The sequence below is a fragment of the Oryza glaberrima genome, chromosome 3 (genome assembly GCF_000147395.1).
Source record: "Oryza glaberrima chromosome 3, OglaRS2, whole genome shotgun sequence".
In the NCBI taxonomy this organism is placed as follows: Eukaryota; Viridiplantae; Streptophyta; class Magnoliopsida; order Poales; family Poaceae; genus Oryza; species Oryza glaberrima.
The window spans coordinates 10669487-10685600 of record NC_068328.1 but is presented as its reverse complement, the minus strand read 5'-3'; the positions used below and the strand labels follow the sequence as shown (position 1 = coordinate 10685600).

General features: G+C 43.0%; 2 protein-coding genes across 2 annotated transcripts; one reads left to right on the top strand and one right to left on the bottom strand.

Moving 5' to 3' along the window:
• LOC127768921 (uncharacterized) lies at nucleotides 1-4148 on the bottom strand. The gene is made up of 10 exons (XM_052294588.1): nucleotides 3803-4148; nucleotides 3541-3720; nucleotides 3160-3375; nucleotides 2896-3078; nucleotides 2537-2758; nucleotides 2221-2337; nucleotides 1946-2089; nucleotides 1472-1573; nucleotides 940-1008; nucleotides 1-487 (listed from the first exon to the last, which is right to left on the bottom strand). Exons 1-10 carry the CDS (start codon nucleotides 3965-3967, stop codon nucleotides 254-256), a joined length of 1632 nt encoding a protein of 543 aa, XP_052150548.1. The 5' UTR covers nucleotides 3968-4148; the 3' UTR covers nucleotides 1-253.
• Nucleotides 4149-9632: 5484 nt separating this feature from the next.
• LOC127765265 (nuclear poly(A) polymerase 3-like) lies at nucleotides 9633-15633 on the top strand. The gene is made up of 10 exons (XM_052290130.1): nucleotides 9633-10115; nucleotides 10228-10305; nucleotides 10395-10493; nucleotides 11524-11586; nucleotides 11671-11832; nucleotides 12769-12882; nucleotides 13136-13198; nucleotides 13297-13593; nucleotides 14356-14520; nucleotides 14608-15633. Exons 1-10 carry the CDS (start codon nucleotides 9855-9857, stop codon nucleotides 14944-14946), a joined length of 1641 nt encoding a protein of 546 aa, XP_052146090.1. The 5' UTR covers nucleotides 9633-9854; the 3' UTR covers nucleotides 14947-15633.
• The last annotated feature ends 481 nt before the right edge of the window (nucleotides 15634-16114 follow it).

Below are 16114 nucleotides of genomic sequence, written 5' to 3'. Positions count from 1 at the left end.
TTGAAAAAGACAGGCGAGCAAGATTTATCCTGCTTCTGATTTTATTCCGCAACACGCATGGCACAAATTCCACGGATGCATTTTGCGTGCATCCAAAAGCCTTTCAATCAGCACAGCTGGATTAGCGTAACCGGAAGTTGTTAAAGGTCAGGACACAATTCGGTGTTCACCCTCAGCTTTGAAGATTTTCGCCCGTTATTCTTCCTGTCCTGGTAAAAAATTTGGGGGGATTACCGAGTTCCGGAACGGGTGCTCACTCGATCTTAAATCCAGATTTTAGATCAACCACCTCTTCGATATTTCTAGCCAAAAATTCTGCCTCTCCGATATAAGAATGTGGTGTTAGCTTCAGAAGCGACGATCGTGCCGCCTCTGGCAAGTCTAGACCTTCAATGAATTGCCGTATGCTGTCCTTGGTGACAGCCTGCCCTCTGGTCATTTCCTTCAGCTTCTCATAAGGTTCAGGGATTCCATACCTTCGCATCACCTACAAAGATGATATAATAATGTATGATATGCATCTGAGCTTGAAAGACGACAGACAAATGATGATGAATACAGTTGATGTATCTGGTGAAAATGCCAATAGGTGAAATTACCCCCAATATCAAACTTATAAGTTCTGAGAAATTTTCAAAATATCATACGATGTAGGAGAATATGTCGTTTTCGAACCAAACAAAAGCAATTAAACTAACCATTCTCAGTATCAAAATTCACCATGAATACACCTGACTAAAAACGTAAAAGTCCTACCTAACGAAGCATTAAGGGCAATGCAAAATCACAAAACAAGCATCCAAAAGACACTTTCGACAATTTGAAAGCATCTGAAGAGGCGCACAAATTTCTAGGACAAACCAATACAACTCCTCCATGGAAGCATACCATTGTGAAAACAACCAGAAACCATATAGAGGACAAAAAGAATGGTCTTACTGTCTGTATTGGCTCTGCAAGGACCTCCCATGTTTGATCCAAGTCTTCAGATAACCGGGATTCATTCACCTAACAACAGGCAAAATTCAGCATAAATACAACGAAGTGTCATAGTTACATTTTGGCTAGTAAACTTAACAAAGTTAAGGTCAATTACAAAACAGACTAAATGTCTAAAATTCCAATAGTCCGAAAATGAAATTATGTGTAGTGCACAAAGGAATATCTTGTTTCTAGTACGACAGATACCCTGACTGAGGTCCTTCCTGTGCATATTGAGTAGATACAAATAATAGTTGGGGGTAAGACCTAGCCACATCCATCACTTTATAGTTCACTTAGTCCAAAAACATAAAGTGTGGGTGGGTGGATGTGCATGCTTGGGCATCAACCATTCAGCATCACAGCATGCATAGAAAGACTTCAAATACAAAATATGCTAGTTCAATACTTGGACAATGATAAAATTATCTATACAAGAATAATTCAAGAAACAACCAAATCAAACAAGAGGAGGATTGTGGCCACCTACCTGAACCTTATTGATTCCTCGCAATGTAGCTTTGTAAGCCAAGAGTGAATGCCCTAATCCAACACCCAAATTTCTCAAAACAGTCGAGTCTGTGAGATCACGCTGACAGAGAGACATGGTTGCTCATTAGTTCAATCTTAAGTAAATAGTTAGGCATGTCTGACTGCTTGCTGTATTTTACATCAGTGGCAAGCTACAATTTTTGCATGCACATTGGTTGACCAAAATTGCGGTTGCATTGAAAAATGAGGTAAGAAAGCATTAAATTGTGCAGAGGTAAGAAAGTGTAGCGTGTGCCACGAGTTCGACAGAAATCCATGGACTATAGCCTAATAAAGCCAAACTTAAGAACACCATTTGTGGCAAGTTAGGCGTCTGTTCTTGCATGTGCATCAACAATGGATGATGTACTACCCCTTTTTCACAACTGGAGATAGTAAAAGTGGAAATTGAAGAGTACAGACAGTATTATACCTGCATCCGAGAAATTGGTAGCTTCATGCTTAAAGAAGACAATGTACCATTGGCTATAGTCAAATTGCCGTCACTATTTTCGAAATCAATGGGATTGACTTTGTGAGGCATTGTGGAAGATCCAACTTCACCAGCCTTTACTATCTGGAACAACATTTGGAAGGATGCAGTAAGTTCAAACAGAATCTAAAACTGTAGACCACTAAGTTTTTCCCACTGTGTACTAAACGAATTCAACCAAACCTTAAAGAACAGTCCTTGCATGTTAGTATTACCTGCTTGAAGTAGCCTAGTGATATATAGGTCCACATGTCTCTATCGAAATCAGTCAAGACATTGTTAAACTGAATAAATAGATTGAAGAGCTTCGAGATATAGTCATGTGGCTCAATCTGTAAAAAAAAGTTAAAACTGCGTCAGACCAAAGAGTATCATATGACTTTAAAATTTACAGCGCAGTTAGCTAAATGGAAAGTGTATTAATAGGAAATTCTCCACACCACCATAGTTCAAGAATAATAACTCCAATAAAGCACTGAACTGGGAATACAAATGAAACAACTGGATATCAAAATAATGAATATAAACCACCTGGGTAACATAAGGATTGAACTCCAAGCCCAACGATTTGACAAAATCTTCTGCAACCTTAGGCCAGTCAACTTCTGGATATGCAACAACATCAGCGTTGTAATTTCCGACAGCTCCAGCGAATTTCCCTAGTATCTTGACCTCAGAAAAACTATTTCCTATGCTTGACAATCTGGCCGCAAAATTCGCCATCTCTTTTCCCAGAGTTGTTGGCGATGCTGGCTACAAGCAGGAAAGTGGAAATCTAAGCTAGCGTTATAACTTCTAAGCATATAGCATCGATTACAGTGACTCTGTGTACATATGTACGACAGTACAAGCATATATTACTGAGTATACTTCAGAGGTGGTTCTCGTACCTGTCCATGAGTTCGCGACAGCATAGGGATGGTTGAATTTTGTGTTGCCAAGGAGCACATTGCTTTGCATATGTCCATCATAACAGGGAACATAACTGTATTTACCCCCTCTTTTAGAGCTAATGCATGTGACAAGTTGTTGATATCTTCAGAAGTACATCCAAAATGGAAGAACTCCAACACCTGGGGACAAAGATACACTCAACAGCTAGCAACGAAGTAATAGTATGTTCAGGTATTGGTTCACACAGAAGGCTGACATACCTTTGCAATCTCTGGATTTGAGCTGCATTTTTGCTTGAGAAAGTACTCAACAGCCTTCACATCATGGTTGGTTGTTTTCTCAATCTTTTTCACTTCTTTTGCATCAGCAACGCTGAAATCCTGGATAATCGCATCCAGGAATAACTGGGCCTCCTTGCTGAATGGAGGCACCTCATTGATCTCAGGGATTTGGGAGAGTTTCAGTAGCCACTTTACCTACAGAGCCAGAAGTCACTTCAGATAAGCAACATTGATTATAACACTAGCATCATGCCCCAGTTTCTGTATTTAACACATGAATCAAGCATCCTAGTTTATGTGAGGAAATGATGAAATACACTACAAATGATACGAGTGCAAAGGAATCCAAATAAATGATACCTCAACGATGACCCGGTATCTGATGAGGCCGAACTCACTGAAGAAGGGTTTTAGGTCCCTGGTAGAGCGCTCGTACCGCCCATCCAGCGGCGAAAGCCCCATCAGGCAGAAAGAGTCGAAGTCCTCTGCCCGCTGCATCTCCTCCAGCGACCTCGTCGCCCAATCCATCGGAGCACGCACCTAACCAAACAGACCCCCCCGTAAGGAACGACCACTACTCAAGCGGGAGTTCAGAGTTTGCACGGGAAGAGTCTCTGCTCACCTCGACGGCGGCGGCGCCTGATGCAGAGCAGCGCAAGCGTCGCGGCGGGACGCGGGACGCACCGGACGGGGCGGCGGCGGCGGCCGTAGCGCGGTGGCCCGCGGCCGCCGCGACGAGGGAGGCGGCGGCGGCGGCCGGAGCCTTCAGCGACGGCGGCGCCGACATGCTTGGGGGGTTGTCGTGTGGGAAAACCCTAGAGCGAGAAGGACGCGCGCGGCGGCTTTGCTGGGTGGCTGCAGGTGGGCCGTGCGGCGCGCGGCCGGAGAAGAAAGGAGGGCGGAGGAGATGGATAGGAAATGATTCGTAGGGTTTAAGGGGAGGGGGAAATTTTTCCGGGGGAGATGGACGGCGAAGTGGCGAACCGATAGATTCCAACACCCCCAACAAGTGGGCGATGCCACCGCGCCACCATGACCGTTCTTTTCTTCCAAGGAACATTTCCCTTCTGTCCCGGACTTTCTCAGCCCAGCCCAATCACCTTGCCTGAGCCCAATCACCAGCCCAATCATTCTTTTAGGGAATAAGTTCACCAGGGGGTCCCTCAACTTAACAACAAGATTTTTTGTGATCCCTTAACCACAAAACCAGAAATGTGTACCCCTAAACTCCCTCAAACCGTTCACCGGAGGTCCCTCGGCAGTATTTTTGCCCGGTTTTGCTGACGTGGCATCCTAGTCAGCAAAAAAAAAATTAAAAAGTACATGGGGCCCACATGTCAACTGCACATTTTCTTTTCTCGTTTTCTTCAGTGAGGCGGCCGGGCAGATGAGGGCGTGGCGACAGGCGGCGGTGCGGGCACAGCGGCGCGTGGGGAAGAAGCAAGAGAGGGGAGAGGAAGTGGGCGCTGCGGCGGGCGGCGTGGAGCGAGTGCGCCAGCGGTGGCGGGAGAGGGGGAGAGAGGCGGCTGGGACGGCGGGAGCGGCGGGCAGGGCAGCGGGCGAGAGTGGCAGCGGAGCGGCGGCGCTCGTCATGCTCCAGCTCTTCACCGCCGGTGTCGTCGTCGTGTTGGTTGACCTCCACGAGCGCGGTAGACAGAGCAGCGGTGGGGGGAGCGCAGCGGGCGATTACGACGGAGCGGGGGGCCTGGTCGGCGAGCGACAGGGAGGGGGGCAAGTGTGGCTGCGGAGCGGCGGCAGGCGGTCGGCGGCGACCTCTTCGCCGATGCGGAGCGCCACCCCCTCTCCCGCTGGTCTCATCTCCGCCCTTGAAGATGAGGTTGATGGGCTCCTCGTCGTCGTCGCCGTCCCCGGGTGGGAGCGGCGGCGCGGGGGGCTCGTAATCGTCGTCGTCGGGCAGGGCGGCCTTGGCGCCCTTCTCGCCAGAGAGGAGAGAGAGCCGGCCGAGCTTCACTCGCGAGCTTGTCGGCGGCAATGGCGTCCCTCCGCGCGCGAGAGAAGAAAGGCCAAAAGCCCATGAACGCATGATAGCTATGGGTTCTCAAGTGAGGGATACATGCATGCAATAGAGAGAAAAAGACCAAAGCAAAAGCAGCTTGTGATTGATTTGCAGGCTGCACGGGTTGAAAGTGACAAGATCGATCGATCGCATATATATGTATATATTCATGAATGAATGCATATATGCATGTAACTCTAGGCCTCACCCACGGCGACGACGATGGTGGAGAGACGACGACGAGGGCGGCCACGGCGCGCGGCTGCTCCGCTCCGCCGCCGCGCTCCGCTGCCTCCGCTCCGCCGCGGACGGCCGCGCCGCGTAGCCTCGCTCACGGTGACAACGACGGTGGAGAGCTGACGACGACGGCGGCCACGGTGCGTGGCTGCTCCTCCTCCGCCCACAGCCTGAAGGAGAAGAGGAGAGAAGAACAAAAGAGAAGAAAAAAATGTGCAGCTGACATGTGAGCCCCACGTGTTTTTTTAATTTTTTTTGCTGACTAGGATGCCACGTTAGCAAAACCAGGCGAAAATACTGCCGAGGGACCTCCGGTGAACGGTTTGAGTGAGTTTAGGGGTAGACATTTCTGGTTTTGTGGTTAAGGGACCTCGAAAAATCTTGATGTTGAGTTGAGGGACCTCCGGTGAACTTATTCCTTCTTTTAGGGCATTCACGATTTCAAAAGTACAAATTACCTCCTATAGTATTTAATCCGGACACATGGCGCCCCCTTCCTGTTCTCAAGCGGTTTTGGCACTGAAGTAGCAATCCAGTCAAACAACATTTTTAAAAAATGGTGGGACTAAATTGTAAGTGCCTTTCCCTTTCTCAGCTCCAACGCCTAGCTCACCGGGCACTCCATGACCAGCGATCCCCGTTAGTTGTTTCTGCCCTTGTTGAGCCAGCCAGCCACAACCATGCATCTCCTCTTGGTATCCATGTGCTAGGCAGCCAGCGATATCTAAGCTCGAGATGAGGTGAGGGAGGGAGATAAGATAAAGGGGGAAGAAGTCGATGTCACTTCATCCTCCACCTCACTAGACCCTGCCTAGAGCTCCACATTCGCCCACACTGCCACCAGCTCTAATTGATCCGCACCCTACCGCTCCAGTCAAAAAGGGAGATAGAGAAGAGGTGATGAGATGCTGCGGTGCTAAAGCTCCTAGAAACACACATGGTGGAGATGGATCTCTGCAGAGGAGGCGGATGCGGTGTTGGAGCTTGAGCTCGCCTTTGCTACTGCTCGTGGGCAGTGGAGAGAAGGTAAATTCGCCGGTGGTTGGCAGATGGGAGAGAAGTGACGGAGAGAGGAAGAGTGCATCAAGATGAGGCGACCATTGACACGTGGGTTCAACCATTTTTTTTAATTTGTTTTTTTTTGATGGGGTTGCCTCTTGTATGCCAAGTAGGACAAAAATATTGTTCCTCGCTAGGTTAAGGCGGTATTTTGTCTAGTTTGAAAAATTGAGAATATAAAATGTATGGTATTGGAGTTAAGAGGGATAATTTGTGCTTTTATAATAGTTGAGGGGGTGGGAGGTAAATTGGATTTAACCTTACTTGAAAAAGTTCATCTCTCACAATACAAGTGGCTTCAAGTGTCCACCTCAGAAGTTTTTTTTTTAATTTTAGCCCTTGTATATTTCAATCTACATGTAAATTAAAAAATACACTAAAATCAAAGAAAACAAAAAAAATAATATAAAAAACGTAGCGTAACCTAATCCAACATTTATTCCCCACCACCCACACCGGCAAAACAAATGAAGACGGGTGGCAAGGACACTGCCGGAGTCTAAGAAAAATAAGTAGAGAAGGTGGTGAGGGCGCTAGTTGTAATGGTCGAGGAGGAGGTAGATTACAGTGACTGCTGCTGCAGCATGCATGAACAGCTCTAGTTGCACGAAGGTTGTCGTTAGCCGAATCTCCTTCCTCCCCTACCACCATCACCATGCCTCCCTTCCTATTTTTCATTCCCGTCCTCCTTGCCACCACTGCAAATCCAACGTCCCGTTCCTGTCCTCCTCCTCCTTGCTACCGCTTCAAATATGATGGTTTGGATGGTGCATGTGGTTAAAGTGCAACCTCGGTGGCACTGCTTAGAACAAACGGTCTCAACGAAAATTTTGTATGTAGTGATGGTTTGCGTGGCCCATGGTGGTGAAGACCCTAACAACGACAACAGAGCAGCTTGACGTGCTAATGAGGGACCGTCGCAGTATGTAGCGAGGTGACAAGATCAACCAATGCGGCTCCCCTTGAGTGGCTCTACATAGCAGGAGCCTTTTCTAGGTGAGGCACTCATTCCTTGCAAATGGGCACAAGCTTCATGTGGAAGCCACTCGCCTCCACTCCTCTCTCCTTAGGCTGTGTTTGGTACTCTATTTTCCTAACTCTCCTCTCTCGTTTTTTGCACGCACGTTTTTCAAACTACTAAACGGTGCTTTTTTTTCAAAAAGTTTATATACGAAAGTTGCTTAGAAAAATCATATTGATCCATTTTTGAAAAAAAATAGTTAATACTCAATTAATCACGCGCTAATGGACCGCTCCGTTTTCCGTGCATAGGAGATGGGTTCCCAACCCCCACCTCCGAACACATCATTAACTACTTAAGTGCACTGTGAATGTTTTCAGTAGTTCATTTCTTTGGGATGAGCCCACAAGCCTAGATAATGTTCAAGTTAGGTAGTTTATCATTGTCCTACATTTACTTCTTTTTTGCTGTTCTTTATCCCAAGATTAAATCTTTATTATTCTTTATAAGGATCTAAATCACTTCTTTAAATGTCACGGATCAATGTACTGGTTTTTTATGGACGACATAGTGGAAATTATTGTAACATTTTTGTGAGCTGTGGTTCAATATGTCATATTAATTTGTGTACCTCATTGTGTATATCAAGATTAGAAATGTACCTTTTCATGGTCAGATTAATTTGTATCTTCGTATACCCAATGGATAAACACTAAAGCATCTGGAAGTAAACAACTACATTTATAAAGTGAGAAATGGTTCTCTATATATATCCCATATAACTCTTGTATCTCATTTCGTATATCAAATATTTATGTGTATATTTTCATAAATGGTTTAGTTATTCATATCTTCATCTACATTAACATCTATCTCTACGTAAACGCCTACATTTATCAAGTGACAAATCTGAACATAAACATAAGCATATCTGAACATAAATGACTACATTAAATGACTACACTTATTAAGTGACAAATCGTTCTCTCTCTCCAAATTAATCCGCGTATCATTTGTACATAAAAACTTATGCATATCTTTTTTCATAAATGAATTAATTATGCATATCTTCGTCTTCATCATGAGTAACTGCAATCTATATGGACATAAATGGCTACATTTATCAAGCGCCCTTTTTTAAACTATAGCCACAGATTACAGATAGCAGTCATTCAATATCATAAAAGAATACAACTCATTATTCTCATGAAGGAATAATTACACAATGACAATATTTTCTTTCTCACCATTTTACCTTGGCTTTAATCCTACTTTCAGTCGATCAATCCTTCTCCAGGTTATAGAATAGCGTGTACCAAAAGCACGAATCTAATCACGGATTGTAATGGTGCATTTACAATAAAACAATATAATCGTTGTTTCCATTCAAGTTTCGGCACGAAAAATACTTATAATGTTTTACATGAGGAGTTATGATATTTGTGGCACGAAAAGCAGGACTATACTATGATACTATTAACTTCTCTCGCTACAATCAATTTTTTTATAGTAGCACTATCTAGCACATACATAAGAATATGGTGAGCTAAAATCGACCCATACTACTATCTTAGAAGTTTAAAAAACTACAACCATCCTAGAGTAGCAATTTTGTTGAGATAGGACCTATTCGGTGACACCAACAGTGCCGTATGTAGGAGTATACTTTCTTCGTACTCATAAAGGGAGTCGTTTATGACAGCGACATGGTCTCCAAAACATAAGTTTGACTTCTTGTTTCTATAAAAATATTTACTAAAAAGTGATATATGTATACTTTTATGAAAGCATTTTTCAAGACAAATCTATTCATATAATTTTTATATTTTCAAACTCAATATCTTGAGAGTTATTCATGATTTATATTTTCAAGGTTTGACTTAAACATTGTCCTAAACGATTTTTTTTATGAGGACGGAGGGAGTAGTCTGCAGCCGGCTTGCAGAACAGTTCCATAAACATCATTTGTCAGCAGCTGTTGCCGTTTGTACCCATGCCGGGTCACGCGTACCCTACGCCCCCCTACCGGTGCTCCACCACGTCAGCGGCTCATGCTCGCCCCCCCTCCACCCATCGCACACGGCAAACACAGCGCAAAACCCCCGTGTCCGTTGGCACCACCAACCCCCGCTATATAAACCCCCCCGTCTCCTGTCGTTGCCACGCCGTCTTCTCTCTTCTCCTCCGCCCTCCCTCGACTCTTTTCTCCCCCATTTTCCCCTTCCCAACTCCCCCCAATACACAACCTCCCAACTCAAAACCCCCTCGAGGCCTCGAGCCTTTTTTTTTCTGCCTCGAAACAACTGAAAACGCGGGGGGTTCTCTCGACGTCCCCCCGGCCGCGGCCAACACCACCGCGCGCGGCGACGCGAACCGGCGTGGCCTCGCCGGCCCCGGGCAATGTCCCGCAGCAGCCGCGGCGGCAGGCAGTCGGGCTCGTCGGCCACCCGGATGGCGTCCAGGGCCCGACCGGGTTTCCCCGTGGCGCCACCACCACCCATGGGCCCGCCGCCGCCCCCGCCGATGCCCCCGGTCCCGGTGATGTATCTCCGGGGGGTCCCGCCGCCCCCGCCGTGGCTCCCGCAGCACCTGATCATCTGCGGGCTCGATCCCGCGGCCGCCGAGCGGACTGACGCTTTCCGGAGCAAATCCCTCCTCAACGTGAGCACCGGGGGCGTTTAAGCTTCGTACGCTTCATCGTATGATCCTATGGTGTTTGATCTCGTGGCTAATTTTGGGGGGATCTTCTTGTTTTTTTTTTTACGAGGTTTAGTTCATTTCTCGTACGGGGGTTTTGCCCTCGCCGGAGGAGGAGTTGAAGAGGCAAGTGGTGGTGCGGGAGCTCGATAAGGTAATGATCGTTCGGGTTTCGGAGCTTAAAGGTTAAAGTTTGCGATGCTGACTGGTCTGAGAGCCTTGATCCGATGGTGGTTTTTGCAGATAGTGATGGGTTGGGCGAAGAGGGTGGCGTACGACCAGAGGGAACAATATTGGAACACAACAGCTACGGTGTTGACCTTTGGGTCGTATGCTTTGGGGGTAAACAAGAAATGTTCGATTTGTGCACAATTTCTGGGATTTTTTTTTTGTGTTGATGCAATGTCCGATTGATTTTATAGTGTATACTGTTGGAGTGATATAATTATTTTGCAATGCATTTAGTTATCTGTCATATGTTGTGCTCATTTTGAACCTAAAAGTGTTACCATTAATTCGTCAATTGCCCAGTCATTTTCAGCCACTGCTCTTGGTTATGAGCATTTTAGAGCTGCTACAGGAGAAGCCACGAGCTAGACATAGCTCGTTGTTTTAATATTTGGAATTACATGTATGCCATGTTAATTTTAGCAGAGCATGTTTATTTGTGAGCTCACAATCTTTCAATCATTTTTTTGAGTGGAAACAATTTACTGCTCTAGTTTTTGTGTGCTAAAGAAGATGACCAGAACCTGAGAGAGAGAGAGAGAGAGAAAAAAAAAAGGAGAAACTTGGTTCTTTGGCTTGCTCATTGTTCTTTTTCTAAGCCTCTTGGTGACTTAATGATTTATTCTGGATTGATGAGCCAGAATATGCCATAGTGACTAGTGAGTGTAAGCGAATAAAGTTTCTGAATGGATAGATCATATGTTCTTAGTTGTGCTTGTTCATAGTCAACTTAATGTGGTGTTTGTTGATTTGACATAAGATTATATGGTTAAGGAATACATAGAAAGATTAAATCTTGACATCTGTTCCCATGGACAATATTCTACATGTAAATAACATGTAAGATGTTTAAATCCATGCTTGAAAGACTGATGGTAGGCAAATCAGGGAATTAGAGAACTCACTAAATATCCATTTGTATTGTTGACATTGTGCAGAGTTTTAAGGATGGAAATATACTTATGCATACAATCTTGGCTCGGTTAATCTTTTATTACATGTTGATAAAATAGACTGGGTTAATAGTAGTATTTTAACTTTGTTTTGCTTGTCTATAACATTGCCTTGTAACTAGGAATTCCCCTTTGAGATTTTTAATATATCTTATTGTGACAAGCGTTGCCTAAAATGTTCTGCTTTGAAGGCATATGGACCTGAATCTGATATAGACGCAGTCTGTGTTGGCCCTTGTATTGCATCGTTACAGGTGAATATCTCTTTCAGTTTTCCCTTTGTCCACTAGCTTGGAGCTTTTGAAATTAACTCAGTGTGTATGTGTGTTATTGTATAGCACCATTTTTTCATTGTCTTGCGACAAATGCTTGAAGAGAGGCCAGAAGTATCAGACCTGCATTCTATTGAAAATGCTAAGGTTCCATTGATGCGCTTTAAATTTAACGGGATGTTAGTTGATTTCCCATATGTCCAATTGCCAGTTATCAATGCTGCAGAGGCAAGTACCTTATGTCTTATGATTGTTTTGATTACATGACTATAGTTACATGCTATCATAATTAGTGTTCTGTACTACCTTATATATGTGTTATAATTGTCCCATGATTAATTGTTGATTCAGTCAAGTTTTCTTAAAACAACACCTTTCCCTGAAGATATAGAACCTGCTGGTGATGTCCTGGAGCTAATTTGCAGGCTTTATTTTTTAACTTCCTTCAATATTTTACCATGATATGGTTTCATTTTTTGCAGAATTGCATTCAATCATGCATAATATTTTTCGAAAGCATTGCATGCTACCTTGTTAAGTACCTATTAATGGATTAGATCCCCCCAGAAAAAAATGAAATGAATTCGAGGTCATGTGTTATTGTGGGGCTCCAGTATCACTGGCTTTGATTCAACGGCGATACTGGAGTCCCACCACTGCTGTTGCAGGCTTAGTTTGAATGTAATAGTCAATGTTCACCATAACACCATGACTTCATTTCAATAACTAAGTGAGTTGTACATTTACTTGTGCTCTGTTTGATGAGTTTAAATGGCAGAGCATTTATAAGGAATGACGCCTTCACTGTCTTTATGTGTATATATAGATGTATATATTTAATTGGTTTATGGAATGTATTTTTTGAAAATAATGTATTTTATATGCCTATTAATGGATTAGGTTTCCCCCACCATTTTTTCAGGCAGTAGCTTTAGTTTGCCATTTGACTGTCTACATTTGTTTTAGAATGCTCTTGGCCTCTGCAATTAAAATCAGTTAAAACACGATACATAATCAACTAGTCCATTCTTAGGCCTCCCTGGTTTGACATGTGTTGTTCATTATCAATTAAGGCTAACTGTGAACCATTTTGTCAAACACAGATTGTTAAACACAATATTGTGGTGGTTAATTCAAGTTCTCACAAGTTGTTTGGTGATGCAGGCAATACATGCATTTGACCCTCGCTTGCTAGCGGCGGTTAATGAACCAAGCTGGAGATGTCTATCTGGAGTTCGTGTTAATAGACAAATCATGCAATTGCTTCCAAATATAAAGGTCAAACACTAGCCTCGCTTGATTAATTTATATGCCATTCTCATATTTTCTCATGGTAGTTGTATTTTATTTCATATTTTCGCACCTTTGTTTCACTTTCTTATTCCTGGTTATTTTTTGTTAATGCAACAATAATGCATTATGGTTCCCTTATTCTATGTTGAATCTTTTATCTGCTGAGCTCTCTAAATTTTTCTTGCTAATAGTCTTTTTCTTTTTTTTAACTGCTTCCTTTTTCTGACGTTTAATGCAGAAGTTTCAAATTCTTTTGCGGTGCCTTAAACTATGGGCGAGAAAAAGAGGGCTTCATTGCCATGTATGTGGCTTACGTTTTCTTTATCAATGACAGCTTATGGTTTTGTCTTCTTTTTTGGTCTTACAGTGTTATACTTAATTTTATGGTGTTATTTTCAGCTACTTGGCTTCTTTGCTGGGATCCATTTGGCGATTCTTGCAGCATTTGTTTGTATCATGCATCCACATGCTACTCTCAGCTCTTTGTTCAACTCATTCTTTGATATATTTTCTCACTGGCATTGGCCTCTTCCAGTGAGTTTACTTGATCAGCCAACTCCTTGGAGACCTCATTGCTGCTCTTTCATGCCCATAGTGATGCCCTGTTCTCCACCAGAATTTTGTGCCTCTAGTATAACAAGAAGTACCTTTAACAAAATCAAAGAAGAACTTCAGCGTGGTTTTGCTTTGACCAAGGTATGTTGAATTGCTTATTCTTTATCAACTACTATTTAGCTAATAACCCATTGTACTCTCTCACTTTCCGTTCAGAAAAAGAAAATGAGTAACTAGTCTTAGTGCAACTAGTATATGGTCAGTCCTTCCTCTTTTGTTTTTGCTGAACTGTTATATTTGAATAATTTGTTACTTGAATCTTCAGTTAACTCTATTTTAAGCATTTAATATCCAGTCTCCTTTTATGCAGTAGTCAGAGCACCTACCGTTTCTTTTTTAAAAAGCATTGAATATTCAAATGAAACAAATTGACCCACAAATTTTGTTTTCTTTGTTTTTATTATTGCTATGCCATTTTTATCTTTTTTTAAAAAAACAGAAGTATTTGAAGACTTACCAAAAAACTTTGAAGCTCGTAACTGTAGCACTGCTCTACACCTCACTGAAAAATAATTAAGGTCCAATTTATCTGTATACTTCATCTGCTTTGGGTAGTGAGATCCCTCTATTAGTCAACTGTTGCAAATTATGTAATTTGCTGAGGAAGCCCTATTTTTAACTTATGTCAATTATATAGGTGGATCTATTCATGGGTATGTTTTTTAACTAAGCAGACAGCTAGGAAGTGGTGCTTTTGCCTTGCATGGTCTTTTGCTAACGCTAGAATCCTCGATAATGTTCTTGTCAGTCATCTGCACTTTGGTGGACTTTAGGGTGACATTTGCTTTCATCGTTGAAATTTCTGCTGCTAACATCTAGCTTGGTGTTTGCACTGTTGAACAGGGTGATAGGAATGGTGATATTAATTGGACTGAGCTTTTTGCACCTTTTCCGTATACTGTGAGATACAAACATTTTCTCCGTATAGTTCTTTCTGCTCCAGTGGCTGAAGAATTACGTGATTGGGTTGGATGGGTGAAATCACGATTTCGCAACCTTCTTCTCAAGGTTTTTTTTTTCATCACCTGCCCATTGTTTCTTCACATTTATAGCTGCAAGTTCTGATTGTAACATATCCAAACTGATGTTCTGCAGTTAGAAAGTATTGGTGTTGATTGTGATCCAGATCCCTCAGAACAAGCTGATCATAGCATGATTGAGCCTAATGTCGTATTTTTCTGGGGTCTCATGTATAGAACGAGTACAAACATCTGCATCGACTCTGTGAAAGAAGACTTCATGAAGAGTGTCACCAACGACATCTATGGAAAGGAGAAGTGCACCCATTCAGACATAACGATGTCCATTGTCTGGCCAACCCATTTGCCCAAATGTGTGTATGCTCACTCAGTTTACTCACAGAGTCGACAGAATCCGCGGCAATTTATGATGGGCAACCAACTGATGAATCAGGACTGCAATGCAGTGCGTTAGGACTCCATTATTATCTGAAATTTGTTCGGCATCTGCGGATACCTGTTTGAGAATAGTTAGAGATCTGATACTCAGGCTGTTGAGTACGCTAACATCATCAGATACTCCGAATCTCTTCTGTTTTTTGGACCGAGGCTTGGGATGCTTCTGTCACAAGGACTATGGAGGGTTTTTTTTTCTTTGTTGGAGCTGGCCGGCGAGAGCTGGGTTTTTCGTGTCGAGCTTCTAGGGCAAAGTAAGCTCAATCGAGCTACTTATTGCTGTTCTGAGTTTTGTGCAGGTACATGTATATTCATGTACACAGCATAGGGGGATTGGTATACATGTAACAGAGGTATAGCGCATAAAAAGTTTTATAAACTGTAGGTCCAATGTCTGTCCCAGCAGCAAAATTGTGTAAATCGCCACCTGTGGTTAGAACTGTTGTTGGGTCCAGATTCAGAGGTCGATATGATAGTGTTTACTGTTTAGGATGGATGTCAGTCATTCTTACTGTTGTAGGCTGCAAAACTGTTGCATGTACTGCCGAAAAATTCTTATGTGGCAAGTCATCCAGAGAAAGAAAAAAACATTGCCATTGTGTACTCAACATTGTCATGCATTCTCTCGGGCTCTGTTCAACATAGTTTTGAGTTATATCCCTGCTTCTCTGATTACCTGCACTGATTATTTACCTGTTTGAGACTTTAAAGCTGGCTAGCTGGGGCTTATAAATTCCAATTTCTTACATTTCTTGCTTCCTTGGATGGGAAATGGGATGCCAGCTTACTGTTTATTGAGTGTCATGTTTCCGCTTCAATAACATTTGTCATTGTTTCTGTAAAAGTATTATGGAAAGTCTTGGTTTTGAACTTCAGACTATTTGAATACTCATCTAACCTTTTCCTTTTCTAACTCCATTTTCCCTTTTGTGAGGTGCCGTAACTTTCTAGTGTCTGTTGAAGGACAAATATTCCAGATACACCAAAACACAATTAGTGCATGATTAATTGGATTTTAATTATTACAAACTTTTTAAAAATAGATTTATTTGATATTTTAAAACGATTTCTATATAAAAGTTTTCGCATAAAACATACCGTTTGAAAAGCATGCAAACGGATATCAAGGTAAAATATGTATCCTAATAAAAAGAACGCTTATATCTCACTCATCCCAATGAGACAAC

What these genes read in the sequence shown, in the direction of transcription:
- LOC127765265 (XM_052290130.1), top strand. Translation starts at nt 9,855, where the DNA reads ATGTCCCGCAGCAGCCGCGGCGGCAGGCAGTCGGGCTCGTCGGCCACC. An exon ending in TTGGGTCGTATGCTTTGGGG is followed by an intron (nt 10,494 to 11,523) that starts GTAAACAAGAAA and finishes TCTGCTTTGAAG; the next exon opens with GCATATGGACCTGAATCTGA. An exon ending in TTCGCAACCTTCTTCTCAAG is followed by an intron (nt 14,521 to 14,607) that starts GTTTTTTTTTTC and finishes GATGTTCTGCAG; the next exon opens with TTAGAAAGTATTGGTGTTGA.
- LOC127768921 (XM_052294588.1), bottom strand. Translation starts at nt 3,967, where the DNA reads ATGTCGGCGCCGCCGTCGCTGAAGGCTCCGGCCGCCGCCGCCGCCTCC. An exon ending in CAGGCGCCGCCGCCGTCGAG is followed by an intron (nt 3,721 to 3,802) that starts GTGAGCAGAGAC and finishes CTGTTTGGTTAG; the next exon opens with GTGCGTGCTCCGATGGATTG. An exon ending in CAAATCCAGAGATTGCAAAG is followed by an intron (nt 3,079 to 3,159) that starts GTATGTCAGCCT and finishes CTTTGTCCCCAG; the next exon opens with GTGTTGGAGTTCTTCCATTT.